We start from the raw sequence: 16,794 nt of genomic DNA on the forward strand, positions 1-16,794 counted from the left end.
AGTGTTCCGATACGAGTAACAAGTTGGCAGCACCATAACCTTTTGGGAATCAGTGTTGGTCAAGGCATTCAGGCTGTTACATTTAAATAACTGCAAATAATCAAACTGGTCTAGATTAAAAGCGTTACGTTGATTTATTTATTTACGGAGCTAACATAAAGTCAAAACTATAAGATAACAAGGAGTTTCTAGCCAGACTACAAGGATCTTAAGCTATATTATGTTGGAAATGGAATTAGTTACCTAAGTTTTCTTGTTGTTAGGAATAGAAAAGCAAATTACTAACAATATACTTATTAAAAATGTACACTTTCATCAAAAAAATTTGTTTTGCATATTTTCATCATAGCATCCTGTTGCAATTCTGGTAGATGGTGGGAAATGCTGGTCCGCATAGGAGCAAGGAAATATATTTCAAGGCTGCCCTGGACTTGCGCCTTAGCGGCATTTATATTTGTAAGCGTGAATATGTCCGAACTGGTGCTTAAGGAAGGATTTGAAAAAGGATTTGTGAGCTGTTGCGTTGGCCAAACACACTCACACAAGCTACACACACACACACACACACATTTGATTTTAGTCCTTTGCACGAACATTATGTTTGTCTTTAATAACTTGTATTCGGATTTTTCTGCACGCTTTTCGCCATCGCGTAACATACGTGAAATGATTTGATGCTTGTCTAAAAATATATGTTTATTTTTTTATGCGTGTGGATTATCCCAATATGATTGGCATGCAAGAGAATGGATGTTTGAATGTTTTTCATTTCAGAATAAATTGATTTATTTTCAGCATTTCTATTTTATTGTTTTTTGTTTGATTTTTTCTGCGAAATTTCAAAGTTTATTTTTAATTAAGGGTATGATTTATAATGCGCATATAGATTTTCAACCATGATTTACTTTTTAAAATAACGAATGTGGAATTTTAGTTCAATCTACATTGTATGGCCAGCTTTTGACATTTCTTGCACATTTACGAAATCTGCAAATGGGTATCCAAAGTGACCCAAATCAAGACCAATTGTTTGTTTCTTCTCAATTCCACCTCGTCTGATGGTGCGCTGCTTCAGTTGGGTCTGCGGCCTCAGGCGTCGGCAAGTGTTAAAATATTTGTGATGCAGCATGCCTCGAGGATTCGTGTGACCACGACGTGGCACATAATAAGTCTCAAAGTGTTCTGTGGGAAAGAGTTTCACGATTTGCATAGCGATGCTGTTGAAGCTGCTTGGCGGCATTGGCACTCCCTGCTCTAGGGCTGCGTGGGTAATGGATTGTACGACCAAGCGTCGACTATGGCTATCCAAATAACTGTGTTTTGCATAGAACTTGAGCGCTTTCTGACCACCAGCGCACAAGCTTAGTATTTCATGAACATTCTGTGGAGAAAAATTTATTCAAAAATATGGTTTAATGATGATTTATACATTTTCTTAACGTTAATGTTTCTTAATGTTAATTTAATAATTAATAAAAAAACACCCATTTTTCCCCTCTAGAGAACATCTATACTTTGTTTAAAAGTTTTAATTATTTATTAGTCTTACCAAATTAAATTGTGTCTCGTCTTTTCTTTCCTCATCGGTAGTATAAATATTGTTGCTGCTATGCTCATCCTCTTCTGTATCTTCAGCATCCTCACACTCTTCTTTGACGAGCATTTTCCCCGCTACTATTGTTTCTCCCTCGATTTTAAACTGCGCTTTCCATTTGTGCAGCTTGCTACGAAATATTGCACGTGGTCCCACTTTTGGTATTAGTTCCGATATATCGGCATTGTTTAGGCATTTTAAGGCATTCTCGCATATTTCTTGCTCTGTAAGGCGAATTAAAATTTATTAATTTAAATGAATTTCATGGTTATATATCACTTTATTTTATAATTGTACTATGTTAAAATCATTCAATAAATGACTGGCTTTAGAAAAACATAAACATATCTCGTTAGCATGCAAAAAAAAGAAAGAAAATAAATTTGGACCCCAAACCGACTGTTTTTTAGAGCTTTTACATCAAAGTAGTAGTCCAGAATTTACTTTTATAGAAATATTTAATCATTTTAAGCACTTACCTTGGAATTTGGGGCAAAGTTGCGGTAAATTCCAGGATATAAGCAAATCTGAGACCTTCTTTATTTCAGGGTTTGAGATCTCACTATTAGGCAAAGCTGCAGGAGCGCCATATATTTCGTCATCTGTTGATATTGTGGACAATTAAACCTTTTAATTAAATTACAAACTATACAGCTACTTAAGTTAACAACTATTGCAAAGAAAATTTAAAAAATTGTAAGTCATTCATTTCTTCATTAAATGCACGTTTATTTAATAAACAGCATTTAAATCTAATAATTACGCGTTGTACAGCACTATAACGTTGTTTAACCATGTCGCTGCCTACTATCGCGATGTCACGCAAAGTTCGACTGCGCATGCCTGGGTATGGTGAGCGAACTAACAACTTGTCCAAGATACAGAAATGCTGCTCACAACAACAACAATAACAGCTAATGTTCAAAGCTGATTTCGTGGTAGGCACAATTTCAGTTTACATTTCATTTAAATTTCTTGCAGAGCACTTACTTCCATTGCATGTATACATTTTTGTGTTTGGTGGGAATGCTAGATTATTAGCAAACACTTCTGTTAATGGTTTTAAGTCGGGCAATTAAGTTAAATATTAGATTTCAGGCCACTTCAACTAACAACGACAATGTGACGATGACTAAACGACAACGGCGACAATGCGAGAGAAACTTGCCGCTCTCTCACACAATAGAGCAGTGAGTATCAACGGAGCCGAAACGAGTTGCCAGAGTTTCTTAAGTGACAATTTTAAAAATGTTTATATCAAACTATTTAAATTATGCGCGTTTTGTATTTTACAAATAATGTCTAAAATGAATATATTTAAGTGCATTGACTGTCAGCTGACAAGTAAGCTAAATAAATTAGCTTTGTTATTTTGCAATGGCTTTACTCGCATGTTGAATAAAATTATTTTTTCAAACACATATACATATATGTATGTGTTATATGTATATATATATATATATATATATATATATATAAAACTCAACAATATTATTTATTTATGTTTAAGCAATGCCGCTTTCCTTTCCAAGGAAATATATTTTGTCATTCAATTTGAAATTATTTTTGAAATCATAATAGCAAATATTTTAAAATTTATTGATTTCTTTTAGTATATATTTATTCCTAAGAATATTTGTAAAGAAAAACTTTAACAGATAACATTCTTTAAATTATTTTATTCAAGATCAGTCTAGCATATCGAACAATCCAGCTTGTTCGTTTTTGTTTCGTCTTGTCATTATATGTACATATGTAACTTTTTTATCGTTTATTATTCTTTCTGGGTGTTATAAGTCCACACATTACGCGTGCATTTTTCAGTGAAGGGTATGAAAGTCGTATGTATATGTTCTACTTAATCGCAGTCCAGCACAAAATTGTACATATCTAATCTTTATATAAAACTTAAAAATGTTCATAGTACATTATTATTAATCATCTACTAAAATGTCAAAAGAAATATATTCCATGGCTGCAAGGGAAAGTCCCTCATAATATTAGTGACAAAGTAAGGTGACGATTGTATTTTTCACCTTAAGTACTCAGAGAGTTCTTTAAATAGAGCGACATTTTCTTGCCAGGACATTTGTAGAAATACGAGTATAATTGCAAATCAGAATTCATGCTCTGACACCTTTTTGTTTTTCTAATTTTATGCATTGGCAAAAACTTTACACATTTTCTCTTCGGTTTCTTGAATCTAGACGATGAAATCTCCAACTGTTCATGAATTCCAGTATAAAAGGCAGAGGGAGGTAGAGGAGCCCTGGAACTTATACCTGAACATGTCATGTGGCTACAAATTTAATTTAAACTTTGTGCATCGGGCCGGGCTACAACGACCTACCTACACATCGTCTCTATTTGGGCTGACTTTGTTTTGCGTTTACATGATTTATTAAATTTATCAATTTCAAATATTTATGCGGTGGTCTGTGTGGGCGTCTACTATATGTTTGTTTATCTTAAATGAGTTGAGACATAATTTTTTGGGTTACAGCGCAGGGCACAGCCCCCAGAGCCTTTATTATTTATAGCTTTTGGTTTTTGATACATTTTATTTGAATTTTATTTTTTAAACGCTTATTTAAAAAAGCATACATGTATAGTAACAACTTTTGGGGAGAATTTTTTTAATGAGAATTGTTAATTTCAATCTATTGGAGTTTAATATTAAAGAAGAAAAGTGTTGAGTATTTCATCTTAATTGAGTTGAGCCACAATTTGTGTAAGATTAAGAGGCCTCAGATAGCTTGTTTACTAATTTTCATACAACTTCAAGCAAGCATTATAGAGAACTCATAAATACCAGATTTGCTCATGCTATCTATATCTTTTTACTGATCGGACTTAAAGCACCTATTTGACATAACGAGCCAACTCAAATGGAACTTCCGATTACGGCAATATAGAAAACTTTTAATTAACAATCTTGGTTATCAATTCGTGGTAAGCAAAACATATTTTAGGACTAAGATTGATTTCTGCATCGACCGTTCCTATTACAACTATATGTTATACTGCACCGATTTTGATGAAAAGGTAGATTATCATGAGGGATAATACAAGATTTATAAATACAAATATTAATTACAATAATTGATCTTCCCTATGACAACAAAAAACGAAAGGTTTCTCTTCTACTTACTAAATTGTATTTAGTTTGTTAGGTCTAATTGGTCATGTTTTAAGTTGATATAACGAATTATTGTTCAATACTTATATTTTGTAATCTGTATTATTAGGGGAAGTTAAAATTCACCTTTAACTAAAAAGGGCCAAGTTTTAGCATCTAAAACTCTTCATAAATTCTTCTCATTTACTAAAATAAAGCCAGTGCATGACTTACGCGTTTGGGATAAATAAATAAAACAGAAAAATAATGGTAAACATAACTAAAGTAACTAAAAGCTTTTAGTTTTGGCATTCAACAAGCTAAATGTAAATAATATTTCACCTTTCAGTGTTGTAGGTGAAGAAAATTCGATTTTTAAAAATATTATGAAAAGAGTTTAAGTTAAAAGCCCTTGCGTATTCACTTGGCCATTTGTCATAATAAAAGGTGAAATTAAAGTGTAAGCAGCCAGAGTCAGCTTTAAATATTTTCTTCTACATGCTAGGGTCACCCAATCAACTTCTGGGCGTGCCTAAATAAATACTTGCACACCTTTTCAAATTTATTGGTTTCCAATTAGTTAAGCAAATTAATTTGAGCGAATTAACTCGAGCTTGCTTCTTGGCAGCGGCATAAATAGATGCCTCAAGTAAATTAGTTATGCGCTTACTTATAATATTCATAGCCAAGCAGCTTTGCCACACAGACGGACAGACAGACAGACAGATGGGGTCGCGTCGATTCTGAGTGCGAAAATGAATTAGCTTGTGCTCCCACAAAAATGTGGACAATCCGACAGACAGCATAATGCTCAGCCGGAATTGATTAATGGCGCGTCCTTGAGATGAGAGGCACCATTTGCTTGGACTCTGCATTGTGTCTATTTTCGGCATGCAACCACAAATTTTGGATAAAATGGCGGACGCTAAAGAAAGGAAGCAGTCCAGGGCGCCTATGGCGTCATCAAGTGGTAGGTGACCCGAACAATTGACTAAATAAAATGATATGATTGATTTAAATTAGAAAATTGGAAACTAACTAGTTTACTATTTTTAGATGTAACTTGAATCTTGATTGATTGAAGGAGTACAATTAATAATTGCAAGTCATTGGAAAATGTATGCTATAAGTGAAAAGCATACATACATATACAAGTATAGTATAGTACTTAAATATACAGTTATCTTTCAGAGGCAGACAGTAGATTTTGAACGCTTTTTTTGTTTATAATTCAAATTAATGGTATAGTGCTCTAAAAATGGTGAAGTTTTGTTTACTAATGTTATATATATACATATATAAATTTATCAATGTAGGCATGCTTGTGACATAATAACTTCGTTTTAAGTTATTTCAACTACTTCAATATGTTTATTTTAATATGTTTATATTGAATATATCGACGTATCGTAATAGAACTATATATACACCTTTGAAAATTACAAATTTTATATATGGTTGCACGACTTTATTCCATTTAGCACGATTCAAAATCACATATGATCAATGTATTTTTTAACACGGTTTTTTATACGACTTTTTCTTGCACCAATCCATAATGGACTACAAATTTTGTGTAGCTCTTCAGCTTTCAAATTTTAAAGGTTTCATTTGCTGGGCTTGAATGAAGAAACTATTCAATCATTTGTCCTAATAGTAATAAAGCGTTTATTGAGACTGCATTTTGTTTAAAATATAGTATTTAAACTCACGGATTGGCTTAAGTTATTATCACAGAAGTAGATGGAGTGCTCTAAGAATGTTTGCACAGCTTTTTCAACAAAGTTCCTTTACTCCACCCAATAGATCCAGAGGTTGCACAAATACTATAAAATAGTTTCCTTTTTCGTTTTGTTGATTCTCAATTTTCTTTTGCTAAAAAGATGCTTCATCACATTGTTTCATGCAAATCCGATCAGTTCAAATATTTGTTCGCTAGTTCAAATACTATATAATCGTATATTTTTCTCAATCATACGGGTAGGCTACAGCAAACGTGCCATGGCATATGTATATTTATTATGCAACGACCTTACTCCATTTTGTCTAACCCGATAGTCGTATCTTAGCTCGTGGGACAGCAGAAGCATGTATGTTTGTATTTGCAAATTGAGTTAAAAATTTGTACGTAAATTGGATAAAGCTGACAGCTGGGTTGTCCTTTTAAGAGCTCTGCTTTTGCCGGTTTTTGGGCGCGAAACTTTGTAAATGTTCCCTTTGTAACCTTTTCACCGACACTTTCGTGACTTGCTAGTGAAATGGTTTGGGAAAATATCACCATTATCAAAGTCAATTTACTCTTGGAAAGTTTGTGTGGCATATAAAGTTTGGTTATATGGGCTGCATTGGTTTCTTTGTAGGCAACGTGGTTGGCTTATATGATTTACCAGAAATCGTTAACAATTTTAATATCGAATTGTTGAGTAAATATAAATATTTATACCAGAAACTCAAGGTAGTTCATGCTGGTACAATTCTAAGAACAAATTGCTTTACCAACCAAATATGCAGATATGTATGTACATATGTACTATGGTTGTTTAATTTAATGATTTTTTCTCGACAGCCACTTTGTTGACTGCCGCTCTTCGTTCTTAAATTGCTGGCAGTTAAACAAATATCAAGAAGCCACATTCCTCGAGGCACGTGTTTAGTAACTTTCCCACAGCAATCGAACAATTCGGAATGCACTGTTCATGGCCGCCCATTTCAGCCATATCATGGCCCCCTCAGCTCACAGGGTAAGCAACATGTTTACTTCTTGCCCGCATCAAAGCCAGAGATGAGCCCACAAATAGATCGTGAGCGGGAATCTTGAAGGTAGACAGAAAAGGGTCAATGATTGAAGTAAATGGCCATTCTTCAGATGCATCTAAAATGAATATTTAAATCAATCCATTTAAAGGTGTATCAATATGATTTTGAGAGCAAAATAATAGTTCCGAAAGTCCACTTTGTGATCCTTCTACATATGTTTGTTTTAGAAATATAATCTTCTGCTCTTAATTCTTGTTAATTCTCAAGAAGCTTGGTAAGTTTCTTAATCTTTCACGATCACGCTATATTGAGGAATTGGAATACAATTATTGGATTTACGCAAACCTCGTGATTTTCTCTAGTTCTAGCAAATAAATGAATGTTTATAATTATTAATGAAGAGTATAATCAATTAAAATATAAATACAAATACAATATATATCATATTATTATTGTCATTCTACAATTCGTTTTCAATAATAAAAATATGTATATTTATGTTTTAAAATTACTTTCATAAAGTGATGCGTTAAAGTATTATATTTTAACGTAAAATCTAGCAAATTAATGCCTGGAAAATATATGTAGGCATACTTAAAATATGACCATAAACAGCAGGGAAGAAGAATGTATATTTAAAAATATTGAGCCCGATCGTGAGTGGAGTAGCTTTCGTTTTCTATCACGCGTTCATCTGTACTTCCTGCCTATGCGGGTATGTAAACAAAAGTCGGCAACAAATAGCTGCAAACACTTAAAGAAGTTCAAAGTCGATGGAAGACAGTTAGCAATGGAAGCAGCAGCGTCAGCCAAAGACAATGGAATCCTTTTGCAATTCCCTGCGCGAGCCTGGTGAACGAGGAAGTGCCAACAGACTGTTAGACGATGAAGTCGACAACGACGTGCTCGCCAAGATAAATTTCACTTAGCGGAATATAAATAAAGTTTTGACAGCAACATGTTGCTGCCTGTTTGATGGTATGTGCGAGAGGATGGAATGAGCAGAGGGAGGAGGAGGCGGATGAGAGGGAAGAAAGCAGGCTCTTTTAGTGTGCAGTGGAGCTGTGAAGTGACTGACGAAGTGACGAGTATTTGCCCAAATAACTTGAGGCATTTTTTGCTTTCATTCGTTGGCTGTGTCGTCACATCGTCTCTGTCATTGCGAATTTAGTGGCTTGCCTCGGCAGAGCAACTTTGATATTTTTGTGAAAATACCAAAGGGAATTGTTGAAATTTTCTTTGAGCATGCTTGCCGCTCTACCTGTTTAGAGCTTTTTGTGGCACAATTTATTAAACTAATGTGTGGCAAGCGGCGTATACGCAATTTTCTTTTTATGCAAATGCCAAAGATGCAAATTTATTAACTTGCTAGCTACGACTAAAGCTTTAAAGTGTACTTGGCTGAGACGGAATGCAACAAAGTCTTCGTCAAGCAGGAATATGATGAAGGAATCACACAAATATATCCTTGTATTTAATTGCTTCGAACGCGGGGATTACAGATGGGCTGCTTGCCATTGAAATGCAGCAAACGCTTCTGCGCTTTATACTTTCTACTTATAACATTTCTCTGCGTCACGACTTGCATCTTAGAGATGTGATTTAATAAAAATATACTTGGCTTATTGAAGACGCAACATTGAAGGCGTTGAGGCAAATTCAGAGTTTGACATTTTAAAAACCCAGATGCCTGAGAGAGCTTTGAGAAATAGCACTTAGCGCTGCTATTGATTTCAAAAAGGATGATGGTTGTGAGTGTTGTGTGAAATAGCAGTTTCGATTCCAAAAAGGATCTATATCTCTATAGATAAGGGATTGAGGCTTAAGAAATGATTGGAACAACTAAGACGATATTGTTATTAATATTGTTTTGAAAGCATATAAGTGTGTAGTGTGTTTATTTAATTTTATAACTTTTTTACTTGGCTGTGCATCGGCAAACAAATTTCGCCCAACGAGGTGAAGGAGTGATTCGAGAGCAATGTAATTTGATTATACAAGTATTGTTCCACTTTAGTTTATAAACTCATCTCTAGTATGTATAAGTAAATTAAAAAAAGTATGAATTGATTCAAAAATATGTAATTACTGAAATGCGCAAGCATTATCGTCACATAATCAAGCGTGTAATTTAACTAACAACATGCGTTGGCGATATTGCAATATGCGATGCACTTATTATTGCATTAAACTCGCTGGCAAATTGCGCAAGGCTGCGCCTTTGCACCCGACTTTAGTTTCTCCACATGTTAAGTTTATTTCATAGCTTTTTCTATTTTAAATGTCACCAATTTCACTTGTCTGTTCACGAGGTGTAGGAGTGATTCGAGAGCGATTTAATTTGATTATTTTGTCCCACTTAAGTTCAGAAGCTCATCTATAATAGTATGTATGAGTAAATTAGAAAAGTTTTGAATTGATTTCAAAATATGGTACTGCATAACAGAGTTACATTACTGATATGCTTGCTCCGGCGCATGAACAAGCGTGTAATTTAGCTAAACAACACCCACGTGCCTTGGCGATATTGCATTTGCGATGCACTTATTATTGCATTAAACTCGCAAGCAAATTGCGCCTTGCATGTGTGTGTTTGTGTGTGTGTGCTGCGTGCTGCGTGGCTTTCTATTTGATGCTTCCTCAGAGGATGGGTGGAAAAGCATAGCATACTTTTCGGGTTGGCGTGCAGCTCTTTAAATGTCACAGCGGACCAATTTGAAAATTATCACATCGTTTAGCGAACAGCCCCACATCGCGGCACATAAAGTTGGAAGGCAGAAAAAAGAACTCATAAAATCACTTGCTGTCATTTTCACGCGAACTTTGAAGCGAATCGATGTCAAGTGAAATTTGCCGACAGGAAAAATGGGGACTGAAAGGTCACAGGCGTCGGTCGGGCGAGGCTTTCAAAGCAAATTGTTATTTATTAAATTTTAATTTGCCCTCTTTTTTTTTACTTTGAAAAGAAGTAAAAAATATATATATGTATGTATAGAAAATGCATAGCAGCATGGGACAACATAATGGCAACGAAGTTGCAAGAAAAAATGCGTGTGATGTCGCCTTTCACAAAGTGACAATAAATGCCGTTTCATGGGCACAGTTACACGTTAGTCATGTAAAATTTGGCCCAAATTGTGGAGTAATAAAATTGAAGGAGCACACTCTCACACGTGTACACACATAGTGCGTATACGCTGCGCCCACAGCCAACAAACACATGGCAGTGGGTGGCATGAAAAGGATTTGGGGTCATTAGAGATGGAAGTTTAATAAAATTTGCTGAAACATTAATAGATTTAAAGAAAAGCTATTTTTTAATTAGCCACAAATAAGATATTTTTTCTATAGTTGAATACAAATTAGAATATTAGAAAGGAAGTAAATAAAATTAGTTCAAAAAATTACACCTATCTCACATATTTATTTATTTTTGTACGAATGTTTTTGTTAAAATTAAATCTAGTATCTAATACTAAACTTAATATTAAATTAACGAGTGCTAGCTTCTCGGACCTTCGACTTGTTAGAATTTATATTTATATGTTATAGTCCGTAATTTATTTTTATTTGTATTCATTTATTTTTATTTGCTTCGTTTTTTCTTTATGTGTTTTTATTAATTTTGTATTTATTTTTGCTTAACTTGATTTAGTTATTTATATTTTTATTGGTTTTTAGTTATTTTTGTATGTATTTGGATTCTGAGTTGGTTTGTTAATTAGAGTTAGAATTTAAATAACCAGCAACATATTCATACATATTTTTGATTATACTTACATATCATTAATTTGATAATTCTACCCTCTTTAAATCTTTTTTATTATCTTCGGTAGATTTTTCAAATAAATGCCTATTTGTAAAATATTTTTATTTTTTGGCTTGAAAACCCTTTCATACATTCCATAAAAACCTAACATTCGTTTTAAGATATTGATATGTTGATGATTTCTATAACCCGCAAAAGGCAGAATGGCTTAGATATGATGAATGATTTAAATATGTAAATCATAACACGTCGCGTGCTCATCTCTAGAATAGGCTGAGTCAAAAATTTGAATCATTTTCGGTAGCTGCCTTTTTACACACGATCCGATTAATGTGGTTTCGCTCAGTGTGCTCGTCTATCCGTTGAATGTGTGTTGGCATATTCAAAATGTGATTATTGTAAGCTTTTAACCTCAATATGTTGACAATTTGTAGGCGTAGTGGGCGTGTCCGTCATCCAGCCATCGACATTTCATAGGCAAGCATTTTAATTGCGAATGATTCTATCATTTTGCAGACTGTGTTGGATAATGCGATTAGGATTCATGGGCTGCTGCCTCGTAGCTCTACATTATAGAGAATTGTATAATGCTGCTCCTGCACCCCCTCCACCTCCCACTCCCCCCCACACACACACACACACACACACACACACACACACACACACACACACACACACACACACATACATGCAAAATTGGTTTGTTGTTCGCCTGTTGGGCGCCATGGAGTTTGCGATATTTTAATTTACATTTGACAGGCCTCGCACATATTGAATTATTGGTCTCATTTATGTAATGTTTTCAGCCTCTGCATTTTGTTTTAATGGAACATTATGTTGTAGCCCTCCAGCACATATTGTCACTGTGCGTAGTCTGTGCTTGTGTGATAGTGGGTTGCCCGCGGACATAATCCTTTGTTGTGGTGCGCGAAAATGCTTACTTATGTAATTTTTACAAATTGGCTTCCAACCCAAACAGCACGGCAAGCAAACACACGTGGGTAGGTTATAGTATGTACCTGTTCTTCCTCTCCCCCTGACGATATATCGATTCAATTTCGCTTTTTTCATTGCAGCTCATATTAAGTTACCCATGAATTGACAAACATGTTTCCTTTCTCTTAGTTAGTCGCTGAAGTGCTGTTTACCTTTTAAGCAAGTCATGACGTGATTAGCAGACATAAAATCGATTTTAAATCAAACTAATTCTACTAATTCTAATTTCATAAATCGCCTTCCCGCTGTAATATTCCCTTAGCTACGTTGACTTTAAAGCTTTTAATAAGATCAGAAACCACTCGCAAACTTTATCACGCACTCAGTCAAACTGTGATAAATCAATTTGTAGCGTGCGGAATAAACTTATGAGTATTGATGCTGCAATAATATACTCTTTCTTTCTTTACATTATTTGCCAACATTGCCTATCTACATAGAATGTGGTTTGTATTTCTGTTGCTTTTTCAAAGTTTAATTCAGATAAACACCAACATATGTGCATTGAAATGTGTACACATTCGAATGGAAGATGTGTGGAAATTTATGTAATACTATAGTAAAAAAGGGTACAAATTTAAGCCTAATCGGTATGGATGTTTCTCATGCGAATTATGAGAATGGTCGACAGTTCAAAGAACGCCGCACGTCAGAAAATTCAAGCCACTTTTCAATCATTGGTGAATTCAATGTGTGATTGATTACGGCAAAGGGAAAATATATTAACTTTTAAACTAATAAATACTAGTCTGCTTTCCTGGGTTATTTTCCAAGTGCCTGAAGACCCTACTGACCCGCATGGAGAACACATGCCACTAGCCAAAGATCGGGTTATGGAATTTGCATGCAATTAAGAGTGAACGAACGAGATGCTGGTGCTGAACCCGATGTTGGCCACGAACCACTAATTTCCTGATTGGAGATGTATGTGTTGCTCCAGTTTGAGGTCAAACACTGCCTAATGCTCGCAGGCAGGTTGCGGTCACAAACGATTTCGTCGTCCACTCACTTCGATAGTCAAGTTATTTAAGCCTCATCCAGCAAGGCTACAAGGCTATTGGTGCACAAAAGGTGGACTTTATCGATTACATAGACAGCTTGCTTGGGCGACAAGTCGCCCGAGGTGTTTGGCTTGTATTCGAATGCTGATATCACGTACCAGATTAACTCGACCAAAAAATGTTGGGTGAGTCGCCGTCGATTTTGTGTCTCTGTACACTGCATGTCACTTGAATAGGTTCAGCAGCTTCCCCTTGCAGAAGTGGAAGCATATCTCTGTAACAGAACCGTGCCAAACGAATTCCATTTGATATAAAAATGTAAATTATAATCATTTCTTTCACACTCAGTTATTAAATAATATATATTTTTAATTAATAAGTTAATAGTTTCTGATCACCTAATGGGTTCAGCTTTAAAATATTTGACAACGGGTCAGTGATTCTTCACCTTTAATTTTTAATTATATTTTATATTTTATTATTTAAGTATTTGAATTTTATTTTGTTTTCTTCTATCTTTTATTGCTATATTTTTTCATCTCCACTTCTTTTTTGATAGGTCTAATAAGGTATCTGACTACTCTCTGCTGTGAATCGGGGCATAGCTGGACGTTTGGCAAATAAAATTCCCCCACCGTGTCGGGTTCGTTAATAGATATTTTTGTCATTTTTATAGGCTTTTTTATTTCTTTAGTTTTATTTAATTTAAGTTCTCTATTGTATTGATTTTTTTATGAACATCGACTGCATTGTTTGTCGATGAAATAAATAAATAAACGTTTGGAACAATTTCTTATACCTCGCAACAAAAAAGCTTAGCAATATATAATGCATCCAAAATCTCTGAACCTATTTAAGTTATTTGCAGTGTATGTGTGGTTTTGTGAGCTTGTCTGTTTTGCCTGTGGAGTAACAGTTTAATTTTGGTTTTCGATTATTGGCATGTAAATTGAAATTTGCTGTCGGTGTTGCGGTTGGCATTCGTTCTGCATTTCAATCAGTTTGCAGTGGACTTTTATGAAGCTGTTTTCTGTAAGGCTTTATTATTGTCCTAGGTCAATGACCCTAGGCCATGGAAGAGGAAGATCCATGTAAGCAGACAAACAAACAAGTGTTGTGGAAGCACTCTAACATATTTAAATGGATTGTCTCAAGGACAGACTACGCAAATAAATGTTCAATTGAGAATTTGAATTAGAATTTATTTGACAATGCCTATCAATATTTTATAATAAGAATAACACCTAATGGCAATGATTGCCAATTTGTTTAATTAATTTGGCCAACCATTAGCTGTGCGGTTGAAGCAAATATATTTTGAGCATGTATTGTATATTGATTATTGTCATCACCTCCGAAATACGACCAAAATATATATAAAGTCACATTACATATTCAATTGACAAAGTGCAGCGTGTGAAACCAATAAATGAAATGAATTTTGCGGTAACAGAAATGGTTATTTTCGGCATACGACGACCGTAAAGTACGGAATGTGCGGCGGAAGCGAACAAAACCAATCATCTACCTACGTAAAGCAATTAGCGCATTTGCATAACCCACAATTGTTATACCACCAGCCAGCCAGAATGGCGTCTATTCGCATCGGAGGACTCTTCAAATGTGCGTGTCTTCCATTCAAGTTTCCAAAGATGGAGAAACACATTAATTCCCTTAATTAGGTGCTTTTGAGCAAATGTGGAAATAGAATGCTAGAAATTTGTAGAGCATGAAAAATAACTAAGATATACTTAGGTTTGTATATAAAATTAAAGCATACATTCCATAAATAGGAAATTTACAATTTCCCTTCGGGCTTTCCTTCACATGATTCACAAGTTTTTATAAGTATATTAGTTTGAGTTTATTTTTAACAGCTCGATTACATCAAATAAATTAAATCAATTTAATTTGATTAAAATACTATTATAATATGATTTTGATATAATCCGCTTCTATTGCAGGCAGCATTTTTAAGACAATGAGAGAGAAGTCGATGCCCATCTTGGGCATGAAACGTGATCTTCTAAAAATAGACCTCATTAAGCCCACTACATCCTGGGGCTTATCTCAGCGGAGTGAAAAGTGCCGCTAAAGGCCTCGATTTTATTGTCTTTCGGGCCCAGTTCACCTTTTATTTTATAGGCATTTCGTGGCAAACAAAATCACAAAATAAACTTTGTACGCCCGCACACATTGTTCACGCCCCGTGGCGTTTAGTTCCAGGGCGGGAGGGGGTTGGGGTTTGCGTTTGCGTGTGGACCTCTGCTCGGTGTTTTTGTATTTTTATTGTCTCGTGAGATTTTTATCGTTGAGCAAACAAATTTGCCGAAAATTATGCACAACCCAAATGGCCAAGATAAGTGGAAATGGTGGCTGTTTGTGTTGGTCAGGTTTCTGTCCACAATAAAAACTCAGGCGCAGACACGGGCCAGAGAGGCATTTTTTCAATTGTCGTCCTTTATTTTTATTTTGATTGATTTTGTGCATCCGACTGTGGGTTCACTTGCACCTCACCTCAAGGAACAGCAAACTTTAAATTTGGGTTAGTTAATAATTGAAAATTCGTGTAAAGCAATGATCAAAGCAAATCCATTGAGTTTATTTGTTGTAAAGGTTTTTGGAGCGGCTTAAAAGTTATTTTGTGTCTAACATTTGAAATGGGGTGTTAAAGTTATTGGCTTAAATACATATTTTTCCCTAATTAAAAAATCAAAGGCTTTGCCTAAAAAGGTGTCGCACGTTTGCCACGTCTGGACCTTTTTTTCCACTCAATTCTTCTCTATTGTAGGTAAAAAGTCAAGTTCTTTAAAGGTATTGTACGAAAATTGCCCAATTATTATTCGGTTGAAAAAGCTTTCTAAATTAGAACAAATTCTTTAAAATGTCTTTAAAATGCAGCTTAGTTTCAACTCAAATCAGAAGAAATACATTAGTAGTTTTATTTGAAAAAAGTTTTTATGCATTTTCTATTCTAAATAAGCCACTTAACAACATAAATATGATTTCAATAATCGTCTGTAAATTGGTATAATAACGAATGGAGGCTCTAAAATACTCTCGCAGGATGTTTTAGAGTGAGAGCTTTTTCATAGTCTGGAGATATTTTCCAATCTTGTAGTTCAATTCTCTATAAAAATTCTATTCCCACTTGGAGCTTCCTGGAGACTCGATCATTAATTAAGAAATTATCAATTCTTTTTTGATGAATGTATGCCAGACAATTTTTCTCTGTCTTCTAATTGCATTGCCTCGTCTAAAATATTAAAATTTTAGGTATAAATTTTATAGTTGAATAATAATGTTTAACAATTGTCAGTTAGATAAACTCATTACAAGACAACCGTAAAAGGACACACGGCTCGTAGGATGTAAAAACAGCTTCTATGCAAGGACTTTGCTTGCCTTGGGCAAAAAAAATCAACTTTAAATTGTCAAAACTCTTCCTAACTATCTAAAGTGTTTTGCAAATCGAATTAGTTTTGGACTAAACATCAGCTATACATTACTATAAACAAAACAAACGCACCTAGAATACAAATATATTTATATTTTATTT

General features: G+C 34.5%; 1 protein-coding gene across 1 annotated transcript; it reads right to left on the reverse strand.

Annotated features, from left to right (window-relative positions):
* Positions 1-844: 844 nt before the first annotated feature.
* LOC115624221 lies at positions 845-2,709 on the reverse strand. Its single transcript, XM_030518835.1, has 4 exons — positions 2,585-2,709; positions 2,074-2,196; positions 1,550-1,818; positions 845-1,381 (listed from the first exon to the last, which is right to left on the reverse strand). Exons 1-4 carry the CDS (start codon positions 2,601-2,603, stop codon positions 941-943), a joined length of 852 nt encoding a protein of 283 aa, XP_030374695.1. The 5' UTR covers positions 2,604-2,709; the 3' UTR covers positions 845-940.
* Positions 2,710-16,794: the final 14,085 nt, after the last annotated feature.

This window comes from Scaptodrosophila lebanonensis, unplaced genomic scaffold, assembly GCF_003285725.1.
Source record: "Scaptodrosophila lebanonensis strain 11010-0011.00,11010-0021.00 unplaced genomic scaffold, SlebRS2 tig00000053-arrow-pilon, whole genome shotgun sequence".
Lineage (NCBI taxonomy): Eukaryota > Metazoa > Arthropoda > Insecta > Diptera > Drosophilidae > Scaptodrosophila > Scaptodrosophila lebanonensis.